Source organism: Protobothrops mucrosquamatus, unplaced genomic scaffold (genome assembly GCF_001527695.2).
Source record: "Protobothrops mucrosquamatus isolate PMUCROS unplaced genomic scaffold, P.Mucros_1.0 scaffold_195, whole genome shotgun sequence".
Lineage (NCBI taxonomy): Eukaryota > Metazoa > Chordata > Lepidosauria > Squamata > Viperidae > Protobothrops > Protobothrops mucrosquamatus.
In genome coordinates this window covers 176,265-192,177 of record NW_015386271.1, presented here as the reverse complement: position 1 = coordinate 192,177, position 15,913 = coordinate 176,265, and the positions used below count along the sequence as shown (strand labels likewise).

The 15,913-nt window shown below is 42.8% G+C and overlaps 1 protein-coding gene across 2 annotated transcripts in view; it reads left to right on the top strand.

Moving 5' to 3' along the window:
- The window catches only part of LDB3 (LIM domain binding 3), an 82,976-nt gene that overhangs the window by 47,225 nt on the left and 19,838 nt on the right, over positions 1–15,913 (top strand). The window contains exons 3-5 of one of the 2 annotated variants that reach the window (XM_015824797.1): positions 680–755; positions 11,582–11,604; positions 14,053–14,092. In XM_015824797.1, the coding sequence (XP_015680283.1) occupies positions 680–755; positions 11,582–11,604; positions 14,053–14,092 (139 nt within the window). The remainder of the gene's footprint in view (positions 1–679; positions 756–11,581; positions 11,605–14,052; positions 14,093–15,913) is intronic. The other variant, XM_015824810.1, reaches the window with a different exon arrangement.

Below are 15,913 nucleotides of genomic sequence, written 5' to 3'. Positions count from 1 at the left end.
GCAACGTTGTGTCAAAATGTCAAAGCAATCGGTAAAGAACTTTCAGAGATTTAAGGTTTTGAACAAACAAACATTTACATTTTTATTTATATAGATTCAGAAGCCTCTGAAAAATAGCTTTGTCCAGTTTTGTCTCTGTGCCCTAGCCTGTTGGCTTAGTACAGTTAGAAGGTCTAAATGTGAAATTAAGCAGACAATTGTTGGGTGATCAGCCAACATCATGACCCAGTAGAAGGAAAGAAGAAGTAGATCATGATGGACATTGGCCTGGTGTGTTATTTCTTCCAACCAATGAAGTTGTGTTTCCTCCGTGGCCTTGCGGAAAATTGAATTTAACGAAATGTTGTTCCTTAGACCTCCCCTTCTCTTCTCCTTGTTTGTATGCAACTTAAGGCTCCGGCTTCGTGTGTATGTTTGTACTGATATGGCACTCTTTCTTCTTACTTGCAATGTTGAAATTCCCGTGTTGTTTGGAAGAAGGAGATGAATGGACGAAAGGATTTAAGCACACGTGCCCAGATTTGAAAGGGGGAAAAAAATGGATGATTCATTAGTAAAACTGGAAGGCCGGTGCAAAGATTAAAGCCAGTGTTGGCAGTGGTATACAATAAATTATTTAAAAGATGTGGGAAATCATCCGCTGCTCAATAACCAATTTTTTTTCTCGTGTTCTTGCCAGATCAAAACGTCCAATTCCGATACCAACAAGCACCCCGAGGATTGATTCTCCCATGCCTGTGATCCCTCATCAAAAGGTAGGTGTCCAATAGCTTTTTTTGTTTATGTTGCATTTCTGCATTTCTTCAGGGAGACTGACCTTTGAGTGGGAGACATTAAAGTCACAATATTGTAATGTATCACATGGCAAAGATTACTTTGTCTTTCTAAAGGAACAGAATTGTCGTCCCTCTCTTCTCTTCCTCCTACTTGCAATAATGTGTCCTCAGACTTCAAAAGAATTCCCATCTTTTGAGTGTTACACTCATTGTCTACAAGTTCTGGATCTCTTTGTTAGCTGTTGTATCTACTGTAGCTTCTTCTAATATTTGGAGGAGGAGGAACTCAAGGAGAAAAAGAGAGAAGTTGATTATGGAAACCAACTCATGCTTTATGTGTAGTGTTTGGACGACAGAGACTGTTGAATTGCTGAACTTTTTCTTCTTTCTCCCATCTCTGCCCTGGGTGAAGGACCAAAATGGGAGAAGTTGAAAACTCGATGTTCTCTGGCTTTAAGAGAGTGAATTATCCTTAAAAGCATCTCATACTTTACAGCTTGTAATGTCCTTTCACAATATTTTGGCAAACTGCCTCTGGAGATTCTCAATCATTCTCAATCGTTGTCCCAAAGGTGCTTTTTCCCAAAGGAAACTGGACTTTCTTGGTTTCCAATATTCCTTTGAAAACATTTTGCTTCTCACCCAAGAAGTTTCTTCATTTCTAAATTGAAGAACTGAAGAGACATAGAATTGAAGAGGCTTCTTGGATGAGAAGCAAAACATTTTCAACGAAAAAAAACCCCAAGAAAGTCTAGTTGCCTTTTGGAAAAAGTATTTTTGGGCAAATTCTACCAGAACAAATTATTTAAACAGATGATTGCCTTGAGTAAGTAGAATAGATATGAGGGTTAGGGTTAGCATTAGATATATTTCAGATTGTTTCTATTGCATAAAGTGAAGAAAAGATGGAATTGTGTTACCTGGTTTGGGTAATGAAACATCTGCAAGAAAACAAGAGAGCATCAAGGACACCCCCCCAGATGGAACTTTGCTAGAAAGCTGAAATTAATACAGCTCTTTCAATTCTATCTAAGTTAATCTGATAGCCATTGAATGCTGGTAACGTGGACTGATTTTGCATGACAAATCATCTCGTACTCAATCTCTGTTTGGGTTTTTAATCATGTGATTCCTCCTTTCTCATCTAAATCCCGAAGAAGGATTCATTTATTTGCTATTGACCCCTTAGCTAGGCATTTCTGGGAATCTTTTTGCTTGATCATTGAGGTAAGAATCCTTCAGTAAATAACTGAAGTAATTCAGTAAATACAAAGTAATAACTAGGCTAGGGGTAGGCAACCTTGGCTCTTTTATGACTCGTGGACTTCAATTCCCAGCATTCCCCTCAGCGTGGGTGGCTCAGGAATTCTGGGAGTTGAAGTCCACAAGTCATAAAGGAGCCATAGTTCCCCCATGATGGCTCAGGAATTCTGGGAGTTGAAGTCCACGAGTCATAAAAGAGCCAAGGCTGCCTACCCCTGAACTAGGCCAAGCAAAGAAGAGAGCCTTCTTAGCATTAAAACGCGTAATGTGAAGAGAATAGGGATTATATTTAAAACCAGCATTTCTAATGGAAACTCTAGAAAAGAGTCAATAAAATGTTTCCTGGAAAACTTGACCAGAAGCAAGGAAGCTATGAGTTCACTTCTGACTTTCAAAACTAGCAGCAGGAGAAGAAAAAGGATGAGTCCCTTTCTTCTCCCTGTGTTTCAAACGTTTATCCTAAAATGATGAGCTTTCAAAGCTGGAAAAGCATGAAGGGTAGATATAGGTGTTTGCACTAATAATCAGGATGAGTGATTAACAAAGTTGGGATAGCCCACACTTCTGACTATGTTCAGAGACAAGATAACCTTCAACTTATCTCGCTAGGATCCTCTGAGTATCTTCTTCTACAAAAGACCCTCAGAGTGAGCAATTTAATACATAGGTTCTCTGGCTCAGAGATACAAGCCATGAGATAAAATGAACATTTACCATTGTTTAAAGACTTTTAAAAGACAGGAGGCTGAAAGGATGTCTCACGACTTTTTTTTTATTATTTAAGTCAGCACAGAGAGAAACTTAATTCCAGCATTCAGAATTCTCCATGAATCTAAACGTTGGGAGTTTATAAAAATTGTTAGGTTGACGGATCCACCTACAGTATATTCCAATATCTGAGGAGCTGCCACTAAGAAGAGGGGCGTCAACTTATTTTCCCAAACACCAGAAGGCAAAACAAGAAACAATGGATGGAAACTAACTAACCAAGGAGAGAACCAACCTAAAACTAAGGAGAAATTTCCTGACAGTGAGAACAATTGACCAGTGGAATGGCTTGCCTTCAGGGGTTGTGGGCGCTCCATTACTGGAGGTTTTTAAGAAAAGATTGGAGATCCATTAGTCTGAAATGGTATAGGACCTCCTGCTTGAGCAGGGGTTGGACTAGAAGACCTCCAAGGTCTCTTCCAACTTTGATGATGATGATGATGATGATGATGATGATGATGATGATGATGATGATGATGCTATGAACGTGAATTCTTCACGCAGTGTATTGGTGCTGTGTGGAAGTTGGCAGCTTGCAATTCACCCTCGGAAACCTTTTCATCATGAACAGGGACCAGATGACCATTAATGAAGAGGACATCTGATCATAATTTCTATCTCTTTGGCCAAGGGGTAAAGAAAGATTGGGGGCAACCGGGGTAGAATTACTGACTCAAGAATCAAGATTCCTGTGTTGTAGATCAGGGTCCCCAACCACCGGTCCGTGGACCGGCACCGGTCCGCAGCATGTCAGCAAGCGGGCCGTACAAACGAGCAAAGCTCCATCCTTGGGATGCAGGCGGTATTCAAAACCGCACCCCGTCTGGTCCACAGAAAAACCTTTCTCCATGTCCCTGGAGAACCTCTGTTGTAGATGACCCTCTTTCCTTCGCTCAAGTCAAAGCGATGCCCCGGGCAGGGTCTATTAACAGCTTCTTCTTTGCAGCCTCTTTTGCTCGGCGTGTTTAATGGCCTTGATCAGCATGAACTTTGCCAGCAGCCTTTATAAGCTGGGACTAATTATATAGAGACCAGCTATAAACCCCTTCGCCCTTTCCTTCCTCGTTTATGGCATTGTCACGTATGGGAATGCTGTCCAGCCATCCAGATTCCTTGAAACGTCCCCTGTGCTGTCCAGCCCAACAAATTGGCAATCACAGTGGACGGCCTGTTACATAAGTAATAATAGCAGCTGTTTGGAGACGATTTATTGACGTCCCTCTTCGGGGGGAAGAGACGAAGTTGAGATTTTTGCTTGGCTAATGCAAGTCTATTGAAGTTGCTTCTTTGTTTGGATGCAAACGCTTAATTCAAGTAGACCTCGACTTACAACCACAACGGAGCCCAACATTTCTGTTGGGTTTTGCCCCAGTTTACGACCTTTCTTGCCGCAGTCGTTAAATGCATCACTGCGGCTTCCCCCATTGACTTTGCTGGTCAGAAGGTCACATGACCCTGGGACAACGTAACCGTCACAAGTTCAAGTCAGTTGCCGAGCGTCTGAATTTTGATCACGTGACCCTGGGGAGGCTGCGACGGCTGTAAGTGTGAAAAACGGCCGTAAGTCACATTTGCAAATTTGAATGGCCAGTAAACAGACTGTTGTAAGTCAAGGGCTACCTGTACGTAAAGTTGCCAACCAGGCTACAAGTCAAACGTTGTATCGCACACCAAGTGATTGCCCCTGGGGTCTAAACAGCGACATATTCCAGATTTTCTTTGGAATGTCCTCAGCTGGGATTTACCCTCTTTGCGTTTCTGAGCTAACCGATTCTGTCCCGACAGCTCAGAATATAAAATAACCGCATTTTAATTTTATTTTTTTTTTGCTTAAATAAATGGTTGGCAACTTTACTGCTTTGTATAGATTGCCGGAGCTGGGAATTTCTCCTTTCTGCATGAATGTTATGATCGTTTTCCTTTCTTTCTTCCTTTTTTTCCCCCTCCCTCCCTTCCTACCTTTTGCCTGTATATTTGCTTCTACAGGATTCAGTCTTGGAAATCAGTGGCGGCCGAGAAAGCTTCAGTCCTCTAAACAGCAACTCAGTGGGGGTCAGGAATAGCATTTTAGCCAGCAATGGTGCGCATTCAGGCTACCTCAGCCGACAGGAGGCCAGTCTGTCCCAGACCTCTTCCTTCTTAATGAGCGCCAGCTTTAGATCTTCCATGTCCTCCTCTCAGTCTGTGACCCCTGACCTCTTGCCAGCCAAATCTGACTTAGGTTCGAAAACAAGCCCCGTCTTTACTCAGGACAATATAGCGAAGTGCCAGTTGAGCCCTGCCAGGCAATATAACAACCCCATTGGCCTTTACTCAGCAGAGACGCTGAAAGAAATGGCTGAGATGCATAAGCTAAGTCTCGGCCGAAGAGCTTCGCAAGGTGCACTTCTCAGAGGGTAGGTAAATGTCATGAGCTTTGTTTTGTAACGATGCAGTCGGAAGAGTGGGGCGAACGAGGATCTGCCACGCGTGGTCCACGGGGAACGTCCTCTGCAGAGATGGATGTTTTCATTCCTCACTAAATCGATCTGAAGAAACTGCCTTGCTGAAGCCATCTAGACCGGTGATGGTGAACCTTTTAGAGACCGAGTGCCCGAACTGCAACCCAAAACCCACTCATGTATCGTCGGGTGCCGGGTGGGCGTGGCCCATTGGGTGGGTGTGGCCCATTGGGTGGATGTGGCCAATTGGGTAGGCATGGCCCATTGGGTGGGCATGGCTGCAGTGGTAACGGCCGACTGGGTGGGACTAAAAAGTTCAATCAATCAATTCCAACTTTGCGAGATCTTTTTTTTCCCCGCGAGAAGTTGAAATTGGTTGATTGATTGAACCTTTTTTTTTTTTTGCACATGGCAGTGGAGGCCTAAAGCAAAAAGGTTTTATAAAACCCAGCTGAAGGCCTAGGACTGGGGCGACAGCGCGTGTGCCCACAGAGAGGGCTCTGCGTGCCACCTGTGGCACGCGTGCCATAGGTTCGCCACCACGGATCTAGACCAACAGTGGCCAACCAGGGGCCTTTGAAAAGCTGACCAAGCAGATACAGCCAAAACAGCCATTCCTTTCTCTTCACTGGAAACATCTGGGATTCAAAAAGAGACCCCCAATTCTGTACATTGGGAAAGAAAACAGATCCCCCCAAGTTGGTGCTCCAGAAATAACCACTGGTCTTTTGAATAATCAGTGGTCCTGGACTCTCGACAGCTATCCTCATGCTGGTTAGACTCCAAAACACAAAATAATTATTGTTCTGTCCTCGAGTAAAGTTGGAGATATGCTAACAAGGCAATTGGGGAGCTGGAGTCCCGATACCTCTGGAGATGCCACCTTGGAGAAGGCTGCTATAGGAGATACCTTTCCTAAATATAGCGTAGTGCAGTTGAAGGCACATTCTTACCCATTTACCGTGAATGTTTTATCAATATCAGATGATTTTAAATATCAAAGAATAAGGAGTAGAGGACTCTTGATGCAAGAGCCATCTGCAGAGGTGGGCTTGACATATTCTCAGAATGACACTGTGAGAAGGGGCTGAGATCAGATCTTCCCCTTTGAAGATAGGCTGCCTGTGGTCCCAAGTATGAAAGGCTATGACAGTTTCTCCAATCTGGTGTCCTCCAGCTTCGGGGGATTGGGGGTGGGGGTGGGGTGAAGTTCATCCTGTTTGAAGAACATGCTGGCATTCTTAGCTGTGCATAATCAGCGCTATTTAGGAATAGGCATCAGATTTCTGAAGGGGTGAAGGTTATGTTCATATTGACAAGTAATCTTTCAGGACCCACCCCCCCTCTTTCTTGGTTTTGGCTCCCGTTACTACTGGGGTTGATGGACCGGCTGGAGATTTCCATTTCCAATGTTGGAAAAACTTGGTGGCTCCTATGTTCTACCAGGAGTTCCTCAGAGGAGATGCTTGGTGGCGTGGCGTGGCATGGCATAGCATGGCATGGCAGAGGAGATGGTCGCTTCCCAGGATAATGGATCAGGCCGCGAGACGAATTACTTGGTTGTGCTAAGCTCTGACAAAGGAGAGAGAATGGAGCTTTCCCAGTAATCCTACCTAGAATATAAATTGCATGTGGTAACTGATCTTCAGTGGAAACGAAGGAAAGATGGGAAAAACCTGGAGACAAGATCTCAAAGTTCCTCATATTTTCCAGTAAATATTTCCTATTTTTCTTGAGATCCGGTACCTGGCAGGGGTACTTTTAAGTGACCGCAAAGACCCCCTGGCCATAACAGACACGGGATCAGTATGAACAGCATCTACACTTTGTCTATGGGGTTTACTGAAAGCCCAGCCAGATACCATGGAGGCAGGGCACGGAATGCACGGATATGTTATTAAAGGCTTCCGTGCAAGGGCTATTTTACCTGCATAAGCATTGCTTAGAGGCTTAAAACAGCCAGCAGCAACGGTTACAGAAAATGATACTCTTGCATTGACTGTTTCTCAGTAAGCAGACACCCAGCTGTCCTTGGCATTCCTAAATATGGATGTAGAACTGGGCATCTGCTTACTGCCTACTGTACAACTTGTTCCTAATATATCTTTCGGAGTTTCTGTAACAGGGAGATATATTTGGATACAAAGCCAGGAGAATCGTTGCTTTCCTGATGAAGTTGCAAGAAAACCTGGCTTGCTGCATTACAAGTCTCTCCCCCCTCCCCATCACCCCAATCCTGGTTTGCCCACTAAAGCTTGACCAGGAAGTTTGGAGAAAACGGCATTTCTGTGCATTGATCTGTCCTATCTGTCTTACAAAATAACTCTTAAATAAATCGTGCATAACATTAGGACAGAGTATATTTGCCTCTCCGTGGCAGAATGTCCTGTTCCCTCTTGGGTTGATAAGATAATTTTGAGTCCAGCCAGGATGTTCCTTGCAGCATGAGCAACTGGCTGAAAATAAAGCTATGGTTGATTTCTACTAATCCAGGTTTTATTGAAGACTACATGGCCCAGGATATGAGCACCAGCATCTTTGAAAATCAGGGACCTTTAAACTGTGACTAATGTAAAATTGGTCAAGCACAAACTAATAGAATATCCCATCAAAGAACTGGGTGGTTACACTTTCCTTCTCAGTGTAACCTGGTGGAAAGATTCATTTGAGATGTGAAATGATCCTCAGAAGTAGTTCAAGGGGTCACCAATTTAACGTGATTGTTTAAATTTACATTGGGTGCTCACCTAGTGCTGTTCCTTGGAACTGGAGAGCAGACAGCTTATTGAGTTTTAGCAATCCCTCGTTCAAATCCCCTGGTCAGCGGTGGTCAAGTTTCCAACTGTGGTCATTAATTAGATTTATTCTCATTGGGCTTTCAGCTAGGTTTGGAAACTGAATTATCTGCCACAGTTTCTCAGACAGGTCTACATTGAAAGAGGGACATGGATCTTGTGTCACCTGAACTCCTCAGTGTTGCTTGATCTATTGACCATGGCATCTTTCTGCTATACCTGGCAGGGCTGGGTTATAGGATCAGGTCTCCAGGATCTTCTTTCAGTCAGTTGATACCAAAAGGTGGTTCAGGGTATCTGCATGGGCTTTTGATCCAAGGGGCACCACCTTCTCTTACGCGCATTCAGCTGCTAAATAAAACTGCCAGAAAAGGACATCTGGAGGTCTGCAGGGAGATGTCATTGATTCATGGATCAGATCCAGCCTTGCTTCTCGTTGGATGCAGGAGAAGTAACAAATCTCAAGGCCGGTATCAAGTGGAGCTCAGAAATGAGCAGACTAAATCTGAATCCAGTCAGAGTAGAGAAGATCTGTCTATACAGCATATTGTGGGTGGGATTACGGGCACTCTGCAGAATGGTTATAGAGCTTGGGGTTCTCCTGAACCCCAATTGGTGACAGTTTTTATACTGATTGATTATGGGCCATCGTTATTTTCAATTCCTCACAATCAGATAGATTTTCTCCATAAGTTCTATCAGGACGCCCAATGGTTCAATCATTGTCACAGTAATGTCAGAACTAAGGAGAAACTTCCTGACAGTTAGAACAATTAATCAGTGGATTTGCACATTTGTCACCTCTTAAGGTTAATTTACATCGTTCCTCCATGGTGGATCTTTAACTTCTAAACATAAAATAGAATAGAAACCTCTGTGCATGTAAAGAAAGAGCTACTGGCATAAATTAAGCAGCAAGAAATAAGGGGAGATATTTAATCCTATTGTCCTACTGCTACTTATCTTGATCTGGATTGTGGATCTGCACATTTGACTTGAAGAACCAAAGAGCTAAGCGTCTCTTTGAATGTGTGTTAATATTCTTTAACATATATTAATATTTCTTTTAACCCATCCCCGTCCTTAAGGTCCCTAGGTTAAACCTGTAGCTTAATGTTTAAAGAAGATAGAACAAATACAAATGAATCAGAATTTCTCCCAATGTTCTCTTGTAGACCGGCAATTAAAAATAACTCCTAACCCTCACATAGCTGAAGGTATGGCTGGCATCCTTTAGATTAGCAAACGGTGGTCAGCTCTGATCTTGTTTCCACTGAACTGACCGCACATTCATTTCAAGGTTCAGTCTGAAGAACCTGTCTTATCTTGTAAAGCTCCAAGATAGTCTTGCTTTGATTTCCTTAAGTTAGATAGAAGAAGGGCAGAAGTTTATTTCAACAACTTTTAATACCATGCATTCTATTTTAAAGCTGTTCTTATACTGATGGTTGTTTAGACCAACTCATTTTCTGATTGTATTGATTTAGCATTGTTGTAAAGTCCTCTAAAATGCTATATATAAAAGTTATAATGGTTATTTAAGGGTTGAAGGGTTAAAGGTATCAGAAGATTAAGTCAGAGGTTTGAAATCTTTTGGCAGTGGCGAGTTTTGATATTTCTAAACAAAAAAAAAATGTTATCAGTAGAGTTGTAAGCGAGAGATGTTTGGAGAAAAGCAATGGTCCCTCTTTATTTTCATGTTCCTCCAAGCCATGATTGTAGACACCAATTTAGCACATGCATCTGTCACATCTAATGCAGCACCCCATCCATCTTGGTTGAGTTTGATGAAGCTAAGCAGAGTCAGCCATGATCAGCACTTGGGTGGGAAATCTCGGATTGTATTGGAAGGTTAAAAACAGACATTTGGAAGAAAGCCACAGCAAGCCAGTTTTTATGCTGTTGCCGTGGTTAGATGTTTCCATGAAGTCACTAGAAGTTGATCTTGACCCAAGGAAAGCTTTAAACTCTTCTTTCAGGAGACTAACTCTCCCGTTCACAAGGAGAGAGGACACAGCTAGTTCCCATTTTGAAATATGGAATATGAAGGCCCACATAAAAGAAGAGGAGGCAGAACTAGGGGGCTGAGTTAAGCATGTTATAAGCTTAGAGTTGTTACGTCACCGCAAATGGTCCAAGTCCAACCCCTTCTGAATTCCGTTGACCTTTGTCTGGTGCCAGTTGAGTATTGAACTTTAATTGACCAGATTGTTGTGTACAGAATAAATCTGTGCTGCAATCTAACAGGTGGTCCTGATTCTTTGCACTTGACAGCACATATCTATACTTTCCCCCATAAGATTGGAGCCTGTCCTTTATTTACAAGGGAGAAATCTGTGGGTATAACTGGGATTTCTAGACCAAGCAAATCTGGTATCTGGAAGGAAGAACAAATTTCACTCCCCACCACATCTGTATTCAATTGATTTCAACCATGGAGGTTAACAGGAGACCTGTGTGTCTCCTAAGCTTCCTCTATGATTCGCTATGTTGTGGGGCAGATCTCTGGAGCTTTGACCAAAGAGTTGCTCTTGCGTAAACTAGTTGCGTTTTCAGCTAGTTTTAGTCCATTTATAGGAAAGTGTAGTGGCTTGAGAAAGCATACTCAGAATATTTAGTACTTTCATTGCTTTGAATCATGCACTATTTTCAGAGACCATTTCATATCAAAGATAGCAGTCTGTCTAGCGATGCACAGGTTTGGGCCAAACATTGCAACTCCACAAATTCAAGTGGCTAACCCTTGGTGCCTATATTTCCTTCTCTTCATCACATTGTTCTTTCTTTCTTTCTTTCTTTCTTTCTTTCTCTTCCTTCCTTCCTTCCTTCCTTCCTTCCTCTTTCTCTCTGTTTCTTTCATTTCCTTTTTATTTATTTCTCTCTCTCTCTCTCTGTTTTTCTTACTTCCTTCCTTTATCTTTCTTTCCTTCCTTCCTTCCTTCCTTCCTTCCTTCCTTCCTTCCTTCCTTCCTTCCTTCCTCCCTCCCTCCCTTCTTTCTTTCTTTCTTTCTTTCTCTTCCTTCCTTCCTTCCTTCCTCTTTCTCTCTGTTTCTTGCATTTCCTCTTTCTTTCTTTCTTTCTTTCTTTCTCTTCCTTCCTTCCTTCCTTCCTTCCTCTTTCTCTCTGTTTCTTTCATTTCCTCTTTCTTTCTTTCTTTCTTTCTTTCTCTCTCTCTCTGTTTTTCTTCCTTCCTTTATCTTTCTTTCCTTCCTTCCTTCCTTCCTTCCTTCCTTCCTTCTTTCTTTCTTTCTTTCTCTTCCTTCCTTCATTCCTCTTTCTCTCTGTTTCTTTCATTTCTTTCTCTCTCTCTCTCTCTCTCTCTCTCTCTGTTTTTCTTCCTTCCTCTATCTATCTATCTATCTTTCTTTCTTTCTTTCTTTCTTTCTTTCTTTCTTTCTTTCTTTCTTTCTTTCTTTCTTTCTTTCTTTCTTTCTTTCTTTGACTTAGATGCCTGCTTAATACTTCTTTATCTCTTCTGGTTAAAATAAACATGTGGGAAACTACTGGTCTGATCTTCTTTTTTTTCCCTTTCCTCTAGGTCATAACCAATCCCGTGAGCAAGTTAGTATTCAAGAGTGTGTCAGTGTTAAATGCTTGGCGATGTCCATTTTCTTGGGACAGCATGTTCTGGTTCCTTGTGCTCCCTGTTCTATCTGCTTGCAAGTGGAATGTTCTTTAACAGTTGATTGGGGTGTCCAGCATCATGTCAGAAGGGCATTCCCCCAGAGTCTGTTCCAAGAATAAACCAAATTTGAGAGACACGTTGGGCAGAATTTATTGCAAATGTATTCCTTTGTCTGGAAGGGCCTTTTTCATCCAAAGCATGTTTCCAGAAGAACATTCTGGGTGAGGGTATCTACATTGGCTCCAAGGTTTGATGATCTATGAAACAATCATCTCTACATGAAAATTTTCTGTGCAACTCTTACGAATCTTTCATGACCAAGAACCCACAGTAGTGAGTAAAGCTGGTGTGGAGATGAGCATGGGGAACATTTCTTTGTTGTTGTTTTTTGTATGATGCAGAGGTTTTTTTTAGAACTTTAAGATAAATGTCATGGGTTTTCTTTTTCTCCCAAAGGGAGGAAAGCTCTGTGGTCAATTTTTAGCAGAAGGCTACAAAACCAAAGCTGGATGGTCATCGGTTGCTATCCTACCTCTATGGGAGTCAATGACTTCAAATTCTTCCCATGCGTCTGGGCAGAAAAAAGGGGGGCAAACTAATCAAAGGGGGCTTGTAATGGCTGTAAAAATCAGTGTCTGTGGCAGAGTGTGGTGCTTCAGTTTGTGAGTTGCGTTGTGAGGAGGCTGACCTGCTTTGGCTCCAATCAAGGTGTTTCTGTACATGTGGTGCTTTAGACCTCAATGCATGTTGAGGTTCTTGCCTTGGGTGTTGTTTCTCCTGAAGTGCATGCGTTGTTTTTGGAGTCATGATGCTCCCCTTATAAAGGCCTCCTTCTGCAGAGCAAAGATGTGTCCTGAAAGACTTCCCACCCTTTGGAAGCTCCGAAGAAGACAAACATCCTTTTCTCTTATCCTATGGCTCTAAGTCCATAAAAACCCAGTGGCTTCATTTATACACATTGCTGCCGTTTGTATTTGAGCATTTCTGAATGGCGGGCCTCAGAGAGTCTTGCTAAATGCCAATCTATTGAGACAAAACTTCTAATTTTTGAAATTTCACATGAAGAAAAGTCAATCCACTATAGTCGGTCAGTAGGAATATCAGAATTAAGATGCAAAACCCTGCAAAGGTCACTAGTTGGCCATAAAGAGTTTTCTGCTTCTCTCTGCTGCCATCTACTGGATCTTAGGCTAGATACATTATATAGAGGGCCATTTAATGACTGCATGCTAAGTTTACTACTTGTACAAGAGTCTTGAGAGAGCTTTGAAGAAAATAAGGTGCTACAAAAATATCTACCACGTCCAAGAAAAGCTGTAGAAGAAGTTCCAAATTCACTCACTTGGCTCTCCAGATTAGTAGTATTAGTACCGCTTTATAAAATCCTAGTGAGATCACACCTGGAATGCTGCAACCAATTTTGTTCACCATACTACAAAAAAGATGTTGAGAGTTAGGAAAAAGCTCAGAGAAGAGCAACTAAGATGATCCAAGGCTTGGAGACTAAAACATACGAAGAACGGCTGCAGGACTTGGGTTTGGCTAGTCTAAGAAAAGAAGAAATAGGGGCAACATGATAGCAGTATTCCAGTATTTGAGAGGCTGCCACAAAGAAGAGGGCATCAAACTATTCTCCAGAGCACCAGAGAGCAGGACAAGAAACAACGGTGGGAAACTGATCAAAGAGAGAAGCAACCTGGAATTAAGGAGAAACTTCTTAATAGTGAGGACAATTAACCAGTGGAACAGCTTGCCTCCAGAAATCGTGGGCGCTCCATCACTGGAGGTTTTTAAGAAGAGACTGGACAATCACTTGTCTGAGATGGTATAGGTTTTCCTGCTTGAGCAGGGGGCTAGACTAGAAGACCTCCAAGATCCCTTCCAGCTGTGCTCTACTCTACTCTACTCTACTCTACTCTACTCTACTCTACTCTACTCTACTCTACTCTACTCTATTCTATTCTATTCTATTCTATTCTATTCTATTCTATTCTATTCTATTCTATTCTATTCTATTCTATTCTAGATCATTTTGTTATTCCTGGGCCAGCAGAGATGCACCTTTTAACCTGGATTAAATTACAGCAGATAATTCACAAAGGTGCTTCCCGGCTGCATCAGTCACTCATTATTTTTTTATCTTTCAGTTAGAAAAGCATCAGACAAATTTCCGAGAAAAGTTGTGTGCTTACTCTTTGCTGCTTGTTGAATGCTACTCTTCTTGCCTGCAATCAAACCCAAAGCACTGTGTGTGTATTTGTGGGTGCGGGTGTGAAAATATTCCCCTCTGCTCCTAAATCTTTTCTTTCCCCCCATCCTTAATCTTTTTCATCCTTCCTTCTTTGTCTCCCGCACTTCCCGATTCCTCACTTCCTCCATCCCAGCCCGGAGTACATGGAACGTTTCAACCCCAACGTCCTGAAGGATTCNTTCCTCTTTCTTTCTTTCTTTCTTTCTTTCTCTCTCTCTCTCTCTCTCTCTCTCTCTCTCTCTGTTTTTCTTCCTTCCTTTATCTTTCTTTCTTTCCTTCCTTCCTTCCTTCCTTCCTTCCTTCCTTCCTTCCTCTCTTTCTTTCTTTCTTTCTTTCTTTTTTTCTTTCTTTCTTTCTTTCTTTCTTTCTTTCTTTCTTTCTTTCTTTCTTTCTTTCTTTCTTTCTTTCTTTCTTTCTTTGACTTAGATGCCTGCTTAATACTTCTTTATCTCTTCTGGTTAAAAGAAACATGTGGGAAACTGCTGGTCTGATCTTCTTTTTTTTTCCCTTTCCTCTAGGTCATAACCAATCCCGTGAGCAAGTTAGTATTCAAGAGTGTGTCAGTGTTAAATGCTTGGCGGTGTCCATTTTCTTGGGACAGCATGTTCTGGTTCCTTGTGCTCCCTGTTCTATCTGCTTGCAAGTGGAATGTTCTTTAACAGTTTATTGGGGTGTCCAGCATCATGTCAGAAGGGCATTCCCCCAGAGTCTGTTCCAAGAATAAACCAAATTTGGGAGACACGTTGGGCAGAATTTATTGCAAATGTATTCCTTTGTCTGGAAGGGCCTTTTTCATGCAAAGCATGTTTCCAGAAGAACATTCTGGGTGAGGGTATCTCCATTGGCTCCAAGGTTGGATGATCTATGACAGTGGTTCTCAACCTGTGGGTCGGGACCCCATTTGGGGTCGATTGACCATTTCATGGGGGTCGCCAAGCAAGGCTGTCCGCCATTTTTTTTGTCCACCATTTTTTTTGTCCGCCATTTTTTTCCCTGTTTTCCGGCGGGTGCCTTACCTCCCTTGGGCTGGGCCAGCTGGTGGTCGGCCTGCTCCATCTCTGCTGCTTGCCAGCTACGCCTCGGCTGGCGCAGGGGGCGGAACCACGCATGCGCGGCGCTCCCAGGCAGGGAAAGTCCTCGACTTACGACGGTTGGGTAGTCCTCGACTTACGGCCGGTTTAGTCCTCGACTTACGACCGGTTTAGTCCTCGACTTATGACCGGTTTAGTCCTCGACTTACGACCGGTTGGGGTCGCGACATTAAAAAGGTTGAGAACCACTGATCTATGAAACAATCATCTCTACGTGAAAATTTCCTCTGCAACTCTTACGAATCTTTCATGACCAAGAGCCTCACTAAGGACACCAGAAACCACAGTAGTGAGTAAAGCTGGTGTGGAGAGAAGCATGGGGAACATTTCTTTGGGGTTTTTTTTGTATGACCCAGAGTTTTTTATAACTTCAAGATAAATGTCACGGGTTTTCTTTTCCCCCCAAAGGGAGCAAAGCTCTGTGGTCAATTTTTAGCAGAAGACTACAAAAACCAAAGCTGGATGGTCATCGGTTGCCATCCTACCTCTATGGGAGTCAATGACTTCAAATTCTTCCCATGCGTCTGGGCAGAAAAAAGGGGGGCAAACTAATCAAAGGGGGCTTGTAATGGCTGTAAAAATCAGTGTCTGTGGCAGAGTGTGGTGCTTCAGTTTGTGAGTTGCGTTGTGAGGAGGCTGACCTGCTTTGGCTCCAATCAAGGTGTTTCTGTACATGTGGTGCTTTAGACCTCAGTGCATGTTGAGGTTCTTGCCTTGGGTGTTGTTTCTCCTGAAGTGCATGCGTTGTTTTTGGAGTCATGATGCTCCCCTTATAAAGGCCTCCTTCTGCTGAGCAAAGATGTGTCCTGAAAGACTTCCCACCCTTTGGAAGCTCCGAAGAAGACAAACATCGGTGCTGTTTCTCTTATCCTATGGCTCTAAGTCCATAAAAACCCAGTGGCT